This window comes from Nomascus leucogenys, chromosome 20, assembly GCF_006542625.1.
Source record: "Nomascus leucogenys isolate Asia chromosome 20, Asia_NLE_v1, whole genome shotgun sequence".
Classification (NCBI taxonomy): Eukaryota; Metazoa; Chordata; class Mammalia; order Primates; family Hylobatidae; genus Nomascus; species Nomascus leucogenys.
Window position 1 is genome coordinate 75,478,703 of NC_044400.1, and position 17,279 is coordinate 75,495,981.

General features: G+C 40.7%; 1 protein-coding gene across 2 annotated transcripts in view; it reads right to left on the reverse strand.

The window, feature by feature from the left end:
- The window catches only part of STX18 (syntaxin 18), a 120,669-nt gene that overhangs the window by 19,864 nt on the left and 83,526 nt on the right, over positions 1–17,279 (reverse strand). The window contains exons 3-6 of one of the 2 annotated variants that reach the window (XM_030801431.1): positions 17,096–17,211; positions 15,136–15,213; positions 14,904–14,970; positions 11,329–11,381 (exon numbers count right to left, since the gene is read on the reverse strand). In XM_030801431.1, coding sequence (XP_030657291.1) covers positions 11,329–11,381; positions 14,904–14,970; positions 15,136–15,213; positions 17,096–17,211 — 314 coding nt within the window. The remainder of the gene's footprint in view (positions 1–11,328; positions 11,382–14,903; positions 14,971–15,135; positions 15,214–17,095; positions 17,212–17,279) is intronic. The other variant, XM_030801430.1, reaches the window with a different exon arrangement.

Here is a 17,279-nt window from a genome sequence, read left to right on the forward strand (position 1 = left end):
CACATATACCCCCGTGTATACCCACACATATACACACACCACACACACATATATATCATATATATAACCACGCATACATATATACATACCCTCCCACATATATACCCACACACATATATACCACCACACATATACCCCCACACACATACCCACACATGTATACACCCAATATATATACAACATATATATACCCCCCACACATATATACCCCCTACATACACACATACCCCACATATATACATATATGCATGTATATCCCCCACATATACACACACACCACATATATACATATATTCATATACTCACCCACATAAACACACACACATATACCCACACATATACACATACCATATATACACACCCACATACATATACTATATATATACCCCCCACTCACATAAATACCCCCTACATACACACACACACCATATATGTACACATATGCATATATACCCCCCACATATACCCTTCCACACACACATATATCTACATACACATATATACATACACACACACTCATATACTCCCACATACATACACACATACAAACACATGCATATATACCCCCTACCCATATATACACACACACACCCCACACACACACATACCCCCCAACATATATACTCATACACACATATATATACCTATACCCACACACGTACATGTTCTAAGTCACATCTTAATATAAGTTAGCTCTGAAAGCACAAGTCCTTAAATACCCACTTGAAGGCACAGACTTGTTTCAGGACTGAGTCCTCTGCACTTGACATTCCCCTGCTTCTTCTCCACGGGCTCTTTCCCAGGGCATCGTCTTCCTTCCCACCTATAGGGCTCAGCTCAATTTCACCTACTCAGAGAGGCCACCTCTGACTCTTCTGTCAAGGAAAGGCTGCCTCCCACTCCTCTGCATCTGTTTTCTCCATAGCAGTTATCGCAGTCTATAATCCCCCTGTTTATTTATCTGTTGGTTATCAGCCTTGCTCCTAGATCCCAGATTCTGGATTAGTGCCTGGTATTCTGTTGCATAAATATATGTTGAATGAATGAGTGCATTATAAATACAAGTAACTGGTTAATAAGAAAACATTTTGGTTATGCAACAACAGGCTTTGTAATAGCTTTACTAGAATCTACATAAACACTATAAAATTACAGGCAGAGTGCTATCTAGGATAAATTCCATATTGTTAGGCAGAGAGACTGTAATTAAAGGAACAATGTAAATGCATATTAGGGTGATATTACTAATGCCAACTAACATTTGTTAATGGCTCATATAGTGGACATTTTTTCTAAGCAATTTATATGGATAAATTTATTTAATTTTGAATATCCCCATCAGGTAGGTACTAGTATTAACAACCTTTTAACAAAGGAGGAAACTGAGGTGTAGAGAAGTTAGGAAACTTGCCCAGGTCACAGTCAGCAAATGGCTGGGCTGGGACATGACCTCAGGGAACCTAGCTCTGAGGCCCATGCTCATAACAGCTCCTCCATGTGGGGTATATTCTACCCATCCTGGGCTGTGGGAAAGGACTTCTGTGATCGAATCAGTCTGAGAAAGTTGAAGTCAAAGCTAGATAGGTGTTTCACTATATAAGTTTTCAGAGCCTTTAATATGCTCAAATGCATTTTGAATTTCCAAAAAGGATGCTATTTGTAAATAACCTGATTGCAGAGACTCTCTTCATAGAGTTTGAGAGTAGTTTTCTAAAAAAGACTATTTAGGAAATGGTCCTCTACAAAATTTAACATAAAAATTTTTCAAAAGTAACTGTGTTATCAATCTTTTTAATTGTTCTGGTTACTACAGCTGAGTCATAAAACTTAGTGCCTTGAAACAGTGAGATTTATTACTGATCACTGTTTTTGGGGTCAGGAATTTGGGAACACCTTGGCTGGGTGGTTCTGGCTCTGCGTGTCTCAGGAGGGTGCAGTTAGAAGGCAACTAGGGCTGCAGTCATCTGAAGGGCTGACCAGGGCTAGAGGGTTCACTTCCAAGGAGGCCACACACATGGCTAGCAAGTTGGTGCTTGCTGGGAGCCTCACTTCTTCTTCATGGAGCTGCCTGAGTGTGTTACTGGTACATGGCAGCTGGCTGCCTGCAGGGCTGGCAGTCTTAAAGACTTTGGTGGAAGCTTCAATACCTTTCGTGACCTAGCCTTAGAAGTCAGAAATCATAATTCTGGCCACATTCTACTACCCAACACATTCACGATGGTCCACTGGAGTTCAAGGGGAAGAAACACAGACCCCAATTTGCTTTCTCAATGGAGCAGTAACATCACTTTTTAAGAAGAGCATGTGGTATGGGATATGTTTGGGGGCAGCTTTCTTTGGAAAATATAATCTGCTATTCTAAGTATCACAAATATGCACAAAGATAAAGTTATAAGGATATTCACCACAGGACTGCTTATAACAACAATAACAAAACGACTTAAATGTTCATCATAATGTACCTCATTTACAGTTGGAAGATATGAAAGAGAAGATTCTACTTACAATAGCCAAAACAAAACACAAGATAAAAAACTAACAATATCAACAAAAACTTTAGAATAAACTTAAGCCCAAAGCCCATATGTAAAAAACCAAAAAAGATTCCTGAAAGACACAAATGAAAGAAAGGACACATCATTCTTGGATAGAAAAAGAAATATAAAGATGTTAGTTTTCCCTAAGTTAATTTATAAATGTAATGTGATCCCAATTAAAAAAAAATCATGAGGTCCCATCCTGAAGCTGGGCAAATCAACTATGAAATTCATCTGGAAATAAGCAAGAATGGTCAGAAAAACTGTAAACAAATATTGAACTCTAGTTAATGATATGCATACTAAAGTATTTAAGGGGAAGAGCACTGATTGCAGTTTACTCTGAAATCTATTTTAAAAAGAGACTAAATGCATATAGAATGATAGGCAGGTAAAAGAAGCAAGTATGGTAAAATGTAAATGCTCGAATCTAGGGTACAGGTATATGGGTGTTCACTGTAAAATTCAATTCTGCCATATGTTTGAAAAGGTTTATAGTGAAAATATCATGGAGATTAGGAGGGGGAGGGAATAATAGCCAAGAAAACCCTAAAAAACCAAGTGTGGTATTAGGGCATGAAAAGATTGACAGACCAATGAATAGGATATAAAATTCAAAACCAGACTCAATGGCATATATGTATTTAATATATGATATGGTTTAATAAGTTGCACTGGGATAATCGGTAGTTATATGAAAGAATAAATATTTTCCCTCTCCCTACACTGTACACCAAGGTAAATTCCAAATGCATCAGAGATATACACACAAAAAAATGAACCACACATATGGAAAAAAAAACATGGGTGAACCAGGTGCAGTGGCTCACCCCTGTAATCCCAGCACTTTGGAAGGCCGAGGAAGGCAGATCACTTGAGGTCTAAGCCCAGCCTGGCCAACATGGTGAAAGCCTGTCTCTACTAAAAATACAAAAATTAGCCGGGCGTGGTGGCAAGCACCTGTAGTCCCAGCTACTCAGGAGGCTGAGGTGGGAGAATTGCTTACACCTGGGAGGTGGAGGTTTGCAGTGAGCCGAGATCACCCACTGCACTCCAGCCTGGGCGAAAGAGCGAGAGTCCGTCTCAAAACAAACAAAACAAAGCACCATGAGTGGTGGGGGATGTTGATGGTGGCAAAGGCTATTGGTGGCGAAGGCTATTAGTGTATTGGCGGGTGGGGGGACAGTGAAAGGGGTATATGGGAACTCTTGGTACTTTCTGCTCAGTTTTGCTATGAACCTAAAACTGCTCTTAAAATAACAAGTTTATTTAAAAAAAAAAAAAAAAAACAGCCCCACCATAGGTGAAGTAAAAAGAGAAAAAGACCAACAGCCCTACAGTAAACTAGGCAAGAAAGTTCACACAAATGCAAATGGCTTTTAAACATATGAAAAATGCTCAATCTTCCTCATAAGAAGATGATGCATATTAACAACTACACTGCGTCATTATTTCTTGCCTACTGGGACTGGTGAAAACACCCAAATGTGAAGACATACTGGGTGGGTCAGGCTGTGAAGCAGGCACTTCCGTATATTGATGGTGAGAGTGCCAAACGGTGTGACTCCTATGGAGGGGACCTTGGTAATATCCTGCAAATTAACATGTATTTAATCTCCAATCCAGCAATCCCACTTATGGGACTCTACCCCAAAGATATAACAATAATATGAAAAAGTTATTGATTATAGCAATTTTGTAATTCAATTTTAATATGGCAAAGGCCTAGGAAAAAATCCACATGTCCATCAACATGGAACTGGTGGAAGATGCTCTGCAGTACTATGGAGCTGTAAAATAGAATGCATACCTTTATACACTGCTCTAGAGCAATCAAACAAGATGGGGAAAAGCATGTATAGAAGGGATCTTCTTAATCTGATAAACACGTACAAAATCTACAGTTAGCATCATACTTTATGATGAAAGCCTAAGTGTTTTCCCTAGGATGAGGAACAAGGTAAGGACCCAGTAGATGTGAACAACAGAAGAAGAGAAAACAATTACAAAATCATTTTATGAGGCCAGTATTACCCAGATTCAGAAATCTATGAAGATATTACAAGAAAAGAAAATTAGACACATATCTTCATGAACATAAAAGCATCCTTAATACAAGCAAACTGATTTTAGCACTATATAAAGACAATAATGTATCATGACCAAATGGGGTTTAACCCAGGAATACAAAGTTGGTTTAACATTTGAAAATCGATCAATGTAATACACTTCCTTAACAAAAAAAGAAAAAAGCCTACATGATCATTGCATTAGATGTAGAAAAAGCATTTGAAAAAGTCAAGATCCTCTGATGATAAAAACTTTCAGCAAACTGGGAGAATAAGGTATGCAGTAAAGGGATGACTCAGCAGGTTTGTGGTGTTCAAATTCTGCACAGTCCAAGGAAAAAACTGGCCGTTGCTTGGCTCCTGGGAGATAACCTCTAAGCTCCTAGAATATCTTGTCTGATGAGAGTATCTTTGTATACCTGGGGGCATTCCAGATAGTTTATGCTAACAGAGTGATTTATGACTGGGGGCCTTGGGCCACTGTATCAGTGCATGGCAGACACACTTGATGGCAATTTAAGTAATGAGGGCTGTCATGTGGAGGTTGCTTGGTGGGAGGGTGGCTAAGTGAAGGTGCTATATAAACTACATTCTTTTTTACAAGTAGTAGTGGTTCTCCTGTCCAGCCCACTGCCACTGGACTGCTCTATAAATAAGTTCCCCCAAATAAACTCTGCTTTGTTTGTTGGCTCAGGGTCTCTTCTTCAGCCTCTTTGAACCAAGTGCCATCCCTACTGAAGTTAACAGGGGTCTGGCATGACAATCAGTTTGACCTCTGGAGGGGCTGGAGACTGAGTTAACTATGGCCTGCTATGCTAGCACTTCACATCTACATCACTGACCCCCAATGAAAACCCTGAACACCAAGGCTCAGGTGAGCTTCCCCGATCAACAATACATGGTGACACAGGTATTGGGAGTCACATATTGGGAGAATTAAGTGCTGTCTACACTATTCTACTGGGAGAGGACAGCTAGAAGCTTGTACCTGGTCTCTCCTGGAGTTTGCCCTATGTGCCTTTTAGCTTTGGTGATTTTAATCTGTATTCTTTCACTATAATATACTGTAACTATGAGTACAATAGTGTTTCTGAGTTCCATGAGTTCTTCTAGCAAATCCCTCAATAAGAAAGGAAATTTCCTTAACCTGATAAAGAACAGCTACATAATACCTACTTCTGTGATATACACATAAAAAAAAGAACCACAAATGTGAAAACAAAAAAACAAACATGGGTGCGCTAGGTGCAGTGGCTCATGCCTATAATCCCAACACTTCATACTTAACGGTGAAGTATTAAATCCTTGTCCCTTAATCAAGAGCAAGGAAAAGATGTCCATCCTAATCACTTCTATTCAACACGGTACCAGAGGTTCAGGCCCTAGCCAGTGCAATAAAACAAGAAAGGAACAAGAAATAAAAGGCATAAAGATTAAAAAGCAAAACTACTGTTATTCACATATGGTATGATTATGTATGTAGAAAATTGGTAGAATTTACAAAAAAAAGGTCGAGTGCAGTGGCTCACGCCTGTAATCCCAGCACTTTGGGAGGCCGAGGCAGGTGGATCACCTGAGGTGAGGTCAGGAGTTCAAGAACAGCCTGGCCAACGAGGTGAAACCTCGTCTCTACTAAAATACAAAAATTAGCCAGGCATGGTGGTGGGCACCTATAATCCCAGCTACTCAGGAGGCTGAGGCAGGAGAATTGCTTGAACCCGGGAGGCGGAGGTTGCAGTGAGCCAAGATCGAGCCACTGCACTCCAGCCTGGGCAACAAGAACGAAACTACGTCTCAACAACAACAAAAACAAAAAACAAAAAAAAAAAGAAAAGAATTTACCAAAAAAGCTACTAGAACTACATGTGCATTAATCAAAGTTGTAGACAGGTCAATATACAAAAATTAATTGTATTTCTATATATTAGCAATGAGAAACTGGAAAATAACATTAAAAAAATGGTATCATTTACAACAGAATTAAAAAAAAAATCCAGGAATAAATCTAACAAAAGATGAGCAAGATGTCTACACTGAAAATAAGAAAATACTGCTGAGAAAAAGAAATTTAAAAATAAAGTGGAAGACAGAAATAAATGCAAAGATATACTATGTTTGTGGATAGATGTTAAGATGTCCATTCTCCCCAAATTGATCTATAAATTCGACATAATCCCTATAAACATTCCAGCAGATTTTCTGAAGAAATTGAAAAGCTGATTCTAAAATTGATATGGAAATATAGAAAAAATCTAAAATAGCAAAACCAATACTGAAAAACTAGAAACTTGAAAGATTTACAACTAGCTGATTCCAAGACTTATGATAAAACCACAGTAATCAAGACAGTGTGGCAGTAGAATAAGGACAATCAGAAAAGTGATACTGAATAGAGTCCAGAAACAGACATAATACACATGTTTGGGTCAACTGACTTTAGATGATGATGCCAGGTCAATTCATTGAGAAAAAGAAAGTGCTTTAAACAAACACTGATATAATAAATAGATATTTATATGCAATAAAATAAGCCTCAACCCCAGTTATTTACATAGAATAAAATAAACCTCAATCCCATTTCATCCTATCAAAAAGTTGGTCTGAGACAGATGATAGACCTAAACATACCACCCAGAATCACAAAGCTTCTAGAAGAAAACATAAAAGAATATCTTAGTGACCTTGGGGTAGACAAAGTAAAAATTAATAAAATTCAACTTCCTCAAAATTAAACATTTCTGCTCACCAAGAGACACCATTAAGAAAATAAACCACAGAATAGCAAAAAATATTTGCAGCATGTATCTAAGGATGTATATGCAGAATATACAAAGAACTCCTATACAAATCAACAGCCAAACAATCCTCCAATACAGAAATGAGTAAAAGACTTGAACAGATACTTCATAGGAAGAAAATGAATAGTCAATCAACACATGAAAAGGTGATTAACGATATTAGTCAGTGAGGAAATGCAAACTAAACCCACAATGAAATACCACTCCACATCCAGTAGAATGGCTAGAAAAAATGGCCAACGCCAAATCCTGCCATGTGGAGGAACTGTAACTTTCCTACATTGCTGGACAGTGTGTCAAATGGTGCTATCACTTTGGAAAACTTAAGACAGTTTCTTACTAAGTCTAAGAAACATCTCTACTATGACAACCCATTTTAGGTTGTTTACCCAAAAGAAATGAAAAGATAGATCCACACAAAGGCCTATAAAAGAATGTTTACAGCAGCCGTATCCATCCTAGCCAAGAAAAATGGGAACACCTAAATGTCCACCAACAGGATGGATAAGCCAGTGGAGGTACTTTCATGCAATGCAATACCATTCAGCAATGAAGAAGAACACAGCAAGGGTAGGTCTCAAAAAAAAAATGTGTTAAGCAAAGGAAAAGAAGCCAGTTAAAAACATAAAAGAGAAACCTATTTAAAGATAAACTGAGGATTTGCTCCATGTTTGACACTAGGTATATACATATGATTATTAAATTTAGCATCTATGACTTAATATTTTACCTCAAATATTAGTTTTGGGGTGTAGGAATTGAGCAACCTGACACATTAGCAAATTTTCAAACTAGCTTGACAAGATACTCATCTGCCAGAATTTTCAGATATTTTTTTCCAGTTACTAAATGACAAGTAACAAAATTTCTTAGCCTGTTTTCCCACCTATAAAATGGGGCTCTGACTATCTTTCTTGTTAGAGTTACTGCTTTACATGTAAGTGCTTACTCAGCACAGTCTGTATCACATAGTAAGAGCTCAAAAAATTAGCTATTACTACAACGATTACACTATTGCTGCTGCTGCTGCTGCTATTACTACTGTGAAATAACAAAAGGCAGAATGGTTTAATAAGACAGTTTTTTTTTGTGAAGTCTTAAAGCAATATACATTTTTTTCCTCTGACAAGATGCAGACCAATGGAGGAACAGAAGAAAACTGCTGAAACAACCCATAAATAATGCAAATAATTCAGAGAAAAGAGTACACTGGTACAATCTGTACAAGGGACTTAGCAGGGTCTTCAGTGCTGGCCCAACTAGCTGCTGATCTTCCGGCTGTCACTGTGAAGGGGGAAGGACTGAAGGAGCCTTGACAGAGTAGCAGGGCAGTGGCGTGGGGTGGTGGCCAAAGGCTACTCGAGTGGTGAGGGGCTTTCTCCTTGGCCACACTGCACAGTAGACTGATCTGATGCCCTCCCAGGCTGTCTTGGCTGTCAGGTTACTCCAGCAATTCCATAAATCCCATGACAGTCTGGAGATGAGAGTCCTTAAACCACTGGTTTACTGACTGCCTTGAAAAAGACACATTTACAATGGGATTTGGAGACAACAAAGGGCTTAAATTCTAGAATGCCACTTATTCTTAGTGTGGCCTTGGATGGGTTTTATTTTATGCTTTTTTTTTTGACAGAGTCTCGCTCCATCACCCAGGCTGGAGTGCAGTGGCACGATCTCGACTCACCACAACCTCTACCTTCCAGGCTCAAACGATTCTTGTGCCTCAGCTTCCCGAGTAGCTGGAATTACAGGCGTGCACCACTATACCCAGCTAATTTTTGTATTTTTAGTGGAGATGGGGTTTCGCCATGTTGACCAGGCTGGTCTCAAACTCCTGATCTCAAGTGATCCACCTGCCTCGGCCTCCCAAAGTGCTGGGATTACAGACATAAGCCACCGCGCCCAGCCAATTTTATCCTCTTTGTCTAAGTTTTCTTCATCTGCAAAGTGGAGAAAATACTATCATTCTCAAAGAGTTCTTTCAACGATTAAATGAGATCACCCATGAGAAAGTGCCTGGCATGAAGTCTGGCACACAGTAGGTGCTCCCCTGGTTTACCACCTAACCTCTAGGCCTTGGTTTTCTTAACTGTAAAACGGCTTTCAGTATCTTTCATTCCAACCCAACACCACAGGGTTCATTCTGGCTTTATCTCTTTCATTTTTCTGAGTGAGAAACCTGGCTTCCAATATCCTTCCAACAATATCTACTACTAGAGTTGTTGCAAACACTAAAAAAGTAGTAGACCAAAAAAAAGTACCTTATGAAAAATATTATTACATTACTTCCATTTCTCCCTTGGACCCCATTCTTTTTTTTTTTTTTTTTTTTTTTTTTGAGATAAGGTCTCACTCTGTTGCCCAGACTAGAGTGTAACAGTGTTGTCATCATAGCTCACTGCAGCCTTGAACTCTTGGGCTTAAGCGATCCTCCCACCTCTGCCTCCTGAGAAGCTGGGACTAGAGGCGTATGTCACCACACCCAGCTAATTTTTAAATTTTTTGTAGAGATGGGATCTCACTATGTTGCCCGGGTTGGTCTTAAACTCCTGGCCTCAAGCAATCCTCCCACCTCGGCCTCCCAAAGTGCTGGGATTATAGGTGTGAGCCACTGTGCACGGCCCCCACCCCACTCTATTTTGACCAGTTATCTCAATAATATCCTTTATAACAGTGGCTATACTAAACAACAGATTTTCAATTTACATAAAACAGCCTTCTATTGGCGGTAGATGCCATTTAGGACTTCCATAGCTACAGAGAAGTCAATGGCTGGCTTCAACGCTTCAATGGATAGGGTGACTTTCTTGTTAAGGGCTAATGCAGCAGATGATTTTAAGCTGAAGCTGATGCTCATTTACCATTCCAAAAATCTTGGGCATGGTGGCACATGCCTGTAGTCCCAGCTAGTCGAGAGGCTAAGGTGGGAGGACTGCTTGAGCCCAGGAGTTCAAGGCTGCAGTAAGCCATGACTGCCACTGCACTCCAGCCTGGGTGGCAAAGTGAGACCCCAACTCAAAACAAACCAAAAAACCTCACATTTCATAGGGCCATAGCTGCTATAGATAGTGATTCCTCTGGCAGATCTGGGTAAAGTAAATTGAAAACCTTCTGAAAAGGTTTCACCATCTTAGACGCCATTAAGAACATTCGTGATTCATGGGAGGAGGTCAAAACATCAACTTTAACAAGAGTTTGGAAGAAGTGGATTCCAACCCTCATGAATAACTTTGAGGGGTTCAAGACTTCAGTGGAGGAAGTCACTGCAGATGTGGTGGAAATAGCCAGAGAACTAAGATTGGAAGTGGAGACTGAAGATGGGGCTGAGCTGCTGCAATCTCACGGTCACACTTGAATGGATGAGAAGCTGCTTATTACGGATGAACCAAGAAAGTGGTTTCTTGAGATGGAATCTGCTCTTGGTGAAGAGACTGTGAACATTGTTGAAATAACAAGGAAGGGCTCAGAATATTGCATAAACTTGGTTGACAAAGCAGCAACAGGGTTTGAGAGGACTGACTCAAATTTTGAAAGAAGTTCTGCTATGGATAAAATGCTATGAACATCTCTAATGCACACAATAGAGAAATCTTTTGTGAAAGGCAGACTCAGTTGATGCAGCAAACTTCATTGTTGTCTTATTTTAAAAACTGCTACAACCACCCCAACCTTCAGCAACCCCCACCCTAAATCCGTCAGTAGCCATCAACACTGAGACGAGGCCCTCTTCACCTAAGGCCCAGACAAACATCAGCATTTCCAGCAGTACAGTATGTTCTGATTAAGGTATGCACATGATTTTTTAGACATAATGTTATTGCACACTTTATAGTATAAACATAGCTTTTATATGCACTGGGAAACCAAATGTTTTTGTAACTTGCTTTATTGTGATATTCACTTTGTTGCTGTCTGGAACCACACCTGTGATATCTCCGAGGTACGCCTGTCCTTCTTTTATGCCTCCAGCAAAGGCTCTGGGTAGAAAGAAGATATTTTTGATATATAGTATCATAGTACTATAATTTTAAAACTAGCTTTCAGACAAACGTATCCACTCAGGCACAGGCACTGTGGACCCCCAAAGCAGGAGATGCTTCACACTACTTCAATGAAGCCACCTTCACCACTACTCAGTCACTCACTCAACAGATATTTACTGGGCACATACTACATACTAGGTGACTTTCTAACTCAGCGCTATTCCAAGTGTGGTCCATGGAACAGAACCAGACCATGGACTGTTTGTTACTGGTCTGCTACAAGATAAGTACAAAAATGAGGAGTAAGCATCTAGAAACATTTATAGCATAAATGACACTGCCATTTAATCAGTGGTCTCATTTCGCTGGACAGGGTATAGACAAGCTCAGGAGTTGTCAGACTACTGTGGTGAGTTACTGTGGCTGTGGTCCAGGCACATGCCATGCTGTTTAGCCTTTGTAAGACATGGAAGCAAGGGAGTGATAAAATCACATGTACATTTTAGGGAGATGCCTTCTGCCTAAAGATGAGGAAAGGACAAGAAGGAGGGCGCTGAACTACATTGTGAAGGGTCACATCATTATTTCCCTCAAGGTCTTTTGTGCAAAGTAATTGGCACAGGGCAGCTAACTATGTTGCAGGAGACAAGGCTATACTTTGCTGTCTAAATGAGAACAATTCCCATCTGACTGATATTAATTTGTATTTTAGTCAAGGCCTCTGCTGAGAAGCAAGAACTAAGGTAGCAGCAAAAATCTCTTCTTACTTTACTTGGGTACCTGTGAAGTCCACTTGGGATAGTGAAGGAGAAATCCGCATTCCTCTCCCTGGTGAGTGTGAGACCCAGTGACCACCACACCATCTTGATGACAAATCACACATCATCAGAGGCCTACCTCCTTCTCCATACGTCTTGGTGCTAACTGGTCTCACTGTGCCCCAGATCTTCAGCTCAAACTCTTCCCCAAGTCTGGACTGCTTTCTATCTCTCTAATTCACACACCCAGATATTTTTCTTTTGACAGCCAACACAAATCCCATTGCTTGAGAAATCTGCTCCAATTACCCTGAGATTCAAATCTTGATTCAGCTGTGATGCTGGACAGCTAACCCAAATTTGCTGAGCCCCAATATCCTAATTTAGAAAATGAAATACTAATATTTATAGATATGGTGGCTTTTTGAGGATTAATGAAATAAAATAATATACTGCCTGGCACATGGTAAATGCTTAGTGGTAGATAATATTAATAGCATAAATTAACATTTATTAACTCACTGTAAGTGTTTTATCTGTATCTTCATTTTGTTCTCACAACAGCACTACAAGCTGGGTACTATGAGTTTTCCCATTTTATAGGTAAGGAAACAAAAGCCCAGAAAAGTTAAGTGATCTGCTCAAAGTCACACAGTTTTAAAGTGGCAGAGCCAGGATTCAAACACAGGCTGTCTGGTTGCAGAGTCTGGCTCTTAGGCACTATACTATGCCACTTGATCGTACCATTTCCCCCTCTGAGCTTACTACCGATTTCACTAATTATGACATATCCTGATTAAGCTGACTAATTTTTCATGTTTAATAGCAACCCAGCCTGCTTCTAAGCTCTCTAAGTGCAAAGACTTAATCTATGGCTTCTCTCAAGCTACACTCTCAGTGCATTATATAATAGTAGCTGTTGCTTACAGATAACTTGACTGATCTGCTTGCTATCTTCCACAAGTTCTTCTATTTGCTGGCATTAACAATTTCACATCTGTTTCACCAATGTGCAGAAAAGGGTTCATGTAGTAGGCCTGAGGCTGCTATCCTTAGAAAGGCCTGCTTGCAAGGTTAACCCTTGCCTGGCATCTGAGAAGTTGGACTTTGGCAGAGTTCATGCCATCCTAATTGATAAAAACAGCTCGCCGTGCCTGAACTGTTTTGCAAAAAATGCAGTTTGAATGCAGTTCAGTGCTGAGCACCTGCTTTCCTCCTGGGAGTCTAGAGTTTCGGTACATGCCAGGTGTGAGGTGCCCATGTGACCAACCCCTAACAGAATCCTTAGGCAGTGAGTCACTAATGAGTTTCCCTGTAGACAACACTTCACATGTTGTCATAGGTCACATGCTGTGTGACTCCACTGGGAGAGGACTCTTAGAAGCTCATGCCTGGTTTCCTCTGGACTTTTGTCCCACATGCCTTTTCCTTTGCTGTTTTGCTTCATATCCTTTCAGTGTGACAAATCATAGCCAGAAGCAGGACTGTATGTTGAGTCCCATGAGACCTCTTAGTGAATCCTAGAACCAGAGTAGTGCCGGGGACCCCTGACACAGTAAGAATTTAAAAAATGTGGGCCAGGCATGGTGGCTCACGCCTGTAATCCAGTACTTTGGGAGGCAGGGGGATTGCTTGAGCCCAGGAGTTTGACAGCAGCCTGGGCAACATAGTGACATCCCACCCCTATAAAATAAAATTAAATTAAAAAATAGGCAGACGTGGTAGCAAATGCCTATAATCCCAGCTACTCAGAAGGCTAAGGTGGGAGGATTGTTTGAACCCAGGAGGTCGTGCCACTGCACTCCATCCTGGGAGATAGGGTGAGACCCTGTCTCAAAAAAAAAAACAAAAAAGAAAATGTGTCCCCAAACAGTTATGTGATGTTATCTTCTGAAAGAACATCCTAAAACATTTCTAAAGCTAGTCTAGAAATGGTCCAGGTTTGGATACTTGTTCACTGATGTATTGAACCTCCAAGACTGGCTGAGTTGCAGTAGGAATGACTGTGAGGACACAGCTCTTGCATTCCAGATGCTCATGTGAGCCCAGAGGGGAGGACAGGCAGGCGCCATGGGAAGTACAGGAGGCTGGCCCTCCTGCTTCCTGTGGCCTTGGATGAGTCATTTACCCTGCTGGAGCGTCAGTGTCCTTACCTGCTGATGGGGCTCCTAATAGTGCCTGCATGGGACAGGTAGTGGGGTTGGAGGGAGGTGTGCACTCAGAGCATGTGGCATCGAGCAAGTCTGTCACAGGTGATCTGAGGACAGCCTCGTGGTGGCCTGCTTGTTGTGACCTCGCTCTTCTCTCAGGAATACACTTTCAGGGACGACAAGAAGGGGTATGGGGGTCAAAGAGATTGAGGTAAAATGGCTCAAGGTGTGCCAGCCTCATTGGGTTATTAAGAGACAAAATGGGCAAGAGCACAGATTTTGGACCAACAGCCTGGGCTCAAACCCCAGCTATGCTACCTGTGGGACTGTGGGATCTAGGGTGAGTGGCCAAGCCTCCTGAGCCTCAACTTCCTCATTTGTAAAATGAGGGAGGAAACAGTACCTGCCTCATAGGGGTTTGTTGTGGGCCAATAAAGTGGCTGGCATGGTGCCTGGCACACAATGAGCACGTGGTAGCGTCAGCTATGGCATTTTGTGAAGAAGTTCAAACACGGTAACTTGCATAGGGTAAGTGCTCTACAAACTTTAACTGCTATTATTAGTAGTACTATTATTAATTAAGAAACACCAATGAAAGCAATACTTACAATCTTTTCTTATCAACCACTCTTTTAACTCGGATGGCTCTCTGTTCTGAGTAAAGTTTACATACTCCTGTTGCAGGGGAAAATACCAGAAGAAAGACTGCTTAAAACAGCTTCTCAGGCAAAGGCATCATTAAATATAATGAGATACTACAGTCTTCAGCTAGCAAAGCTAAATTCTGCATCACATCTATTGTGAAATGCCACATTTGACCTTTAAAAGAAAATGAAATACTTTTTAGGTAATCTTCAATGAAATCCAAAACAGCGGTCCTGTGCTCCTTCACTTGCTGGGAATGTATCTCCTTGTGAGCTGTAACAGAAAAGGACAATGTTCAGGCCTTCACATTCAATTATCCTAAAGAGCAATTCATCAGCTTCCTCACAACACTTTCTTTATTGAGAGTATTTTTTAAAACACAGCTATAAAACAAGTCTTGTGTCAAGTGACACTACATTTTTAAAAGAGTAACATGTATTAGGCTTCACAAGAGTGAAAGATTAAACCTGTAGAAAATCTATAGTCAAATAATTTATGGTTTATCAGAACACTTAAGGGTAGTATTTGATGCAGCCACTTCTTGAGTGCTGACCCCATCTGTGTTAACAGCATCCAATGCTCAAGCTGACCTTCACGGAACATGTTGAAACAATTGAAATCACGCACTCCTCCCTGCTTGAACCTGTGCTGCTTTTCAGCCTGTAGTGCCCCATCCTCTCCCCTTGGCCACTCATATTCTGAGGGTCCCTTAGACAATGAGTCAAACTTTCCATCTCCAGGAAACCTATGACTCCTAGCCACAAAGATGCCTTTCTCCTGGGAACTACCACACAGAAGTGTGCTAAAAGGCCTTACCAGACCTAAAGTCTGTGCCACTAGTTTTGGTAAGACAGTGACCACTGACTGAGAGATTGAGTGCCTACTGTGTGCAGGTACTCTGTTAGCACTTTACATACATACTGCTAGTAATTACAATAGCAATTCTGAGTTTCCTGATTTTACACATGAAGAAACTAAGGTTCAGAGGCAATAAATAGCCCAAGGTTAGATGGTTTCATATGTAAATGTAGGTTTTGTTAAATATTCCTGTGTATTTTTTAGGTCTCTCAATGAATGTATATGCCGTTACGGGTAGAGGGCATGATTTCTGTCTTTACTATAGGGCTGCTTGACCCAAGATTTGTGTGGGGGACTCAGGAGCTCTGTGAAATTGCATATAGAATTTTGTGTATGTACATTTTTCTGGCAAGAATGCCTATTGCTTCCATCAGAGTCTCCAAGTGGTCTATCAGCATTCTAATAAAAACCTCCCAAACAAAAGTCTGTGTTGTGAGCACAACAGCATCTGGCAGCTTTGAACTCTACTTACTATTTAATGTACTCTGTATCTGCCTAAGCAAATTAAAAAAGAATCAAGAAAGAGGTGTGACTTGGGAAGCCATCTCATTGTCTCAGTGAGAATTAAACATCAACGAAAGTGAGATAAGAAGCACCCTTGTGCCAGACACAGTTCTAAGCATGCTGTAGGAATTTAACTTAATTCTCATAGCAACCCTAGAGATACATTCCCTAATTGCCTGCATTTCATAGACAAAAAACCAGGCCCAGGGAAATTAAGTGACTTGCAGAGGGCTATATGGCTCCGACGGGTGTAGTTGGGGTGCAACCTACGCAGCCCTGGCTCCAGAGCCTTCCTCCTAACCTTGAAGATTTGATATGAAAGTTTACCTGAATATTACAAGTAGAGCTTAAGTACCCCAGGCTGCTGTCAACTCCTATCCCACTAAATGCCACACAGAACAGAGGTACACATGTGCATACACACATACACACCCACACACATACAATTTGCCACACAGCGCGCGCACACACACACACACACACACACACACACACACACACACACACACACAAATTTGTCTTCACTGTCCCTGGCCCCTAGATACATTCTCGGTTCTGTTTGGAGAGGTCCTTTCCATCTCCCTCTTCCCATTGGTTTAACTTAAATGATACAGCCTTTTCAGTACTTTTAACAGCTTTGGTTAAAACACTGATCAAGAAAAAAAAGATTTTAACGTTTTAAAACCTAAATCGAAATAAGAAGAGGGAATTTTAACTGGCTGCACCATATGCATCTTGTTTAACTACTTGCTATATTCATGGTTGCCCGTTTGCATCTTTCAGAGCACTTTACCTTCTGTTCGTAGTTGTTGAATTGCTTCTGAACAGGTCCTCATGAATATCTGGGCATCCTGGTCTATCTGGTCTCGTTCTGTGTCTGTCATCCTCCCATATTCAGACATGGTATGGCTAAAAAAAGACAGCAAAGGAAAGGGCAGCAACAAATGATAACATAATATAGTCTGAGTGGGATGGGA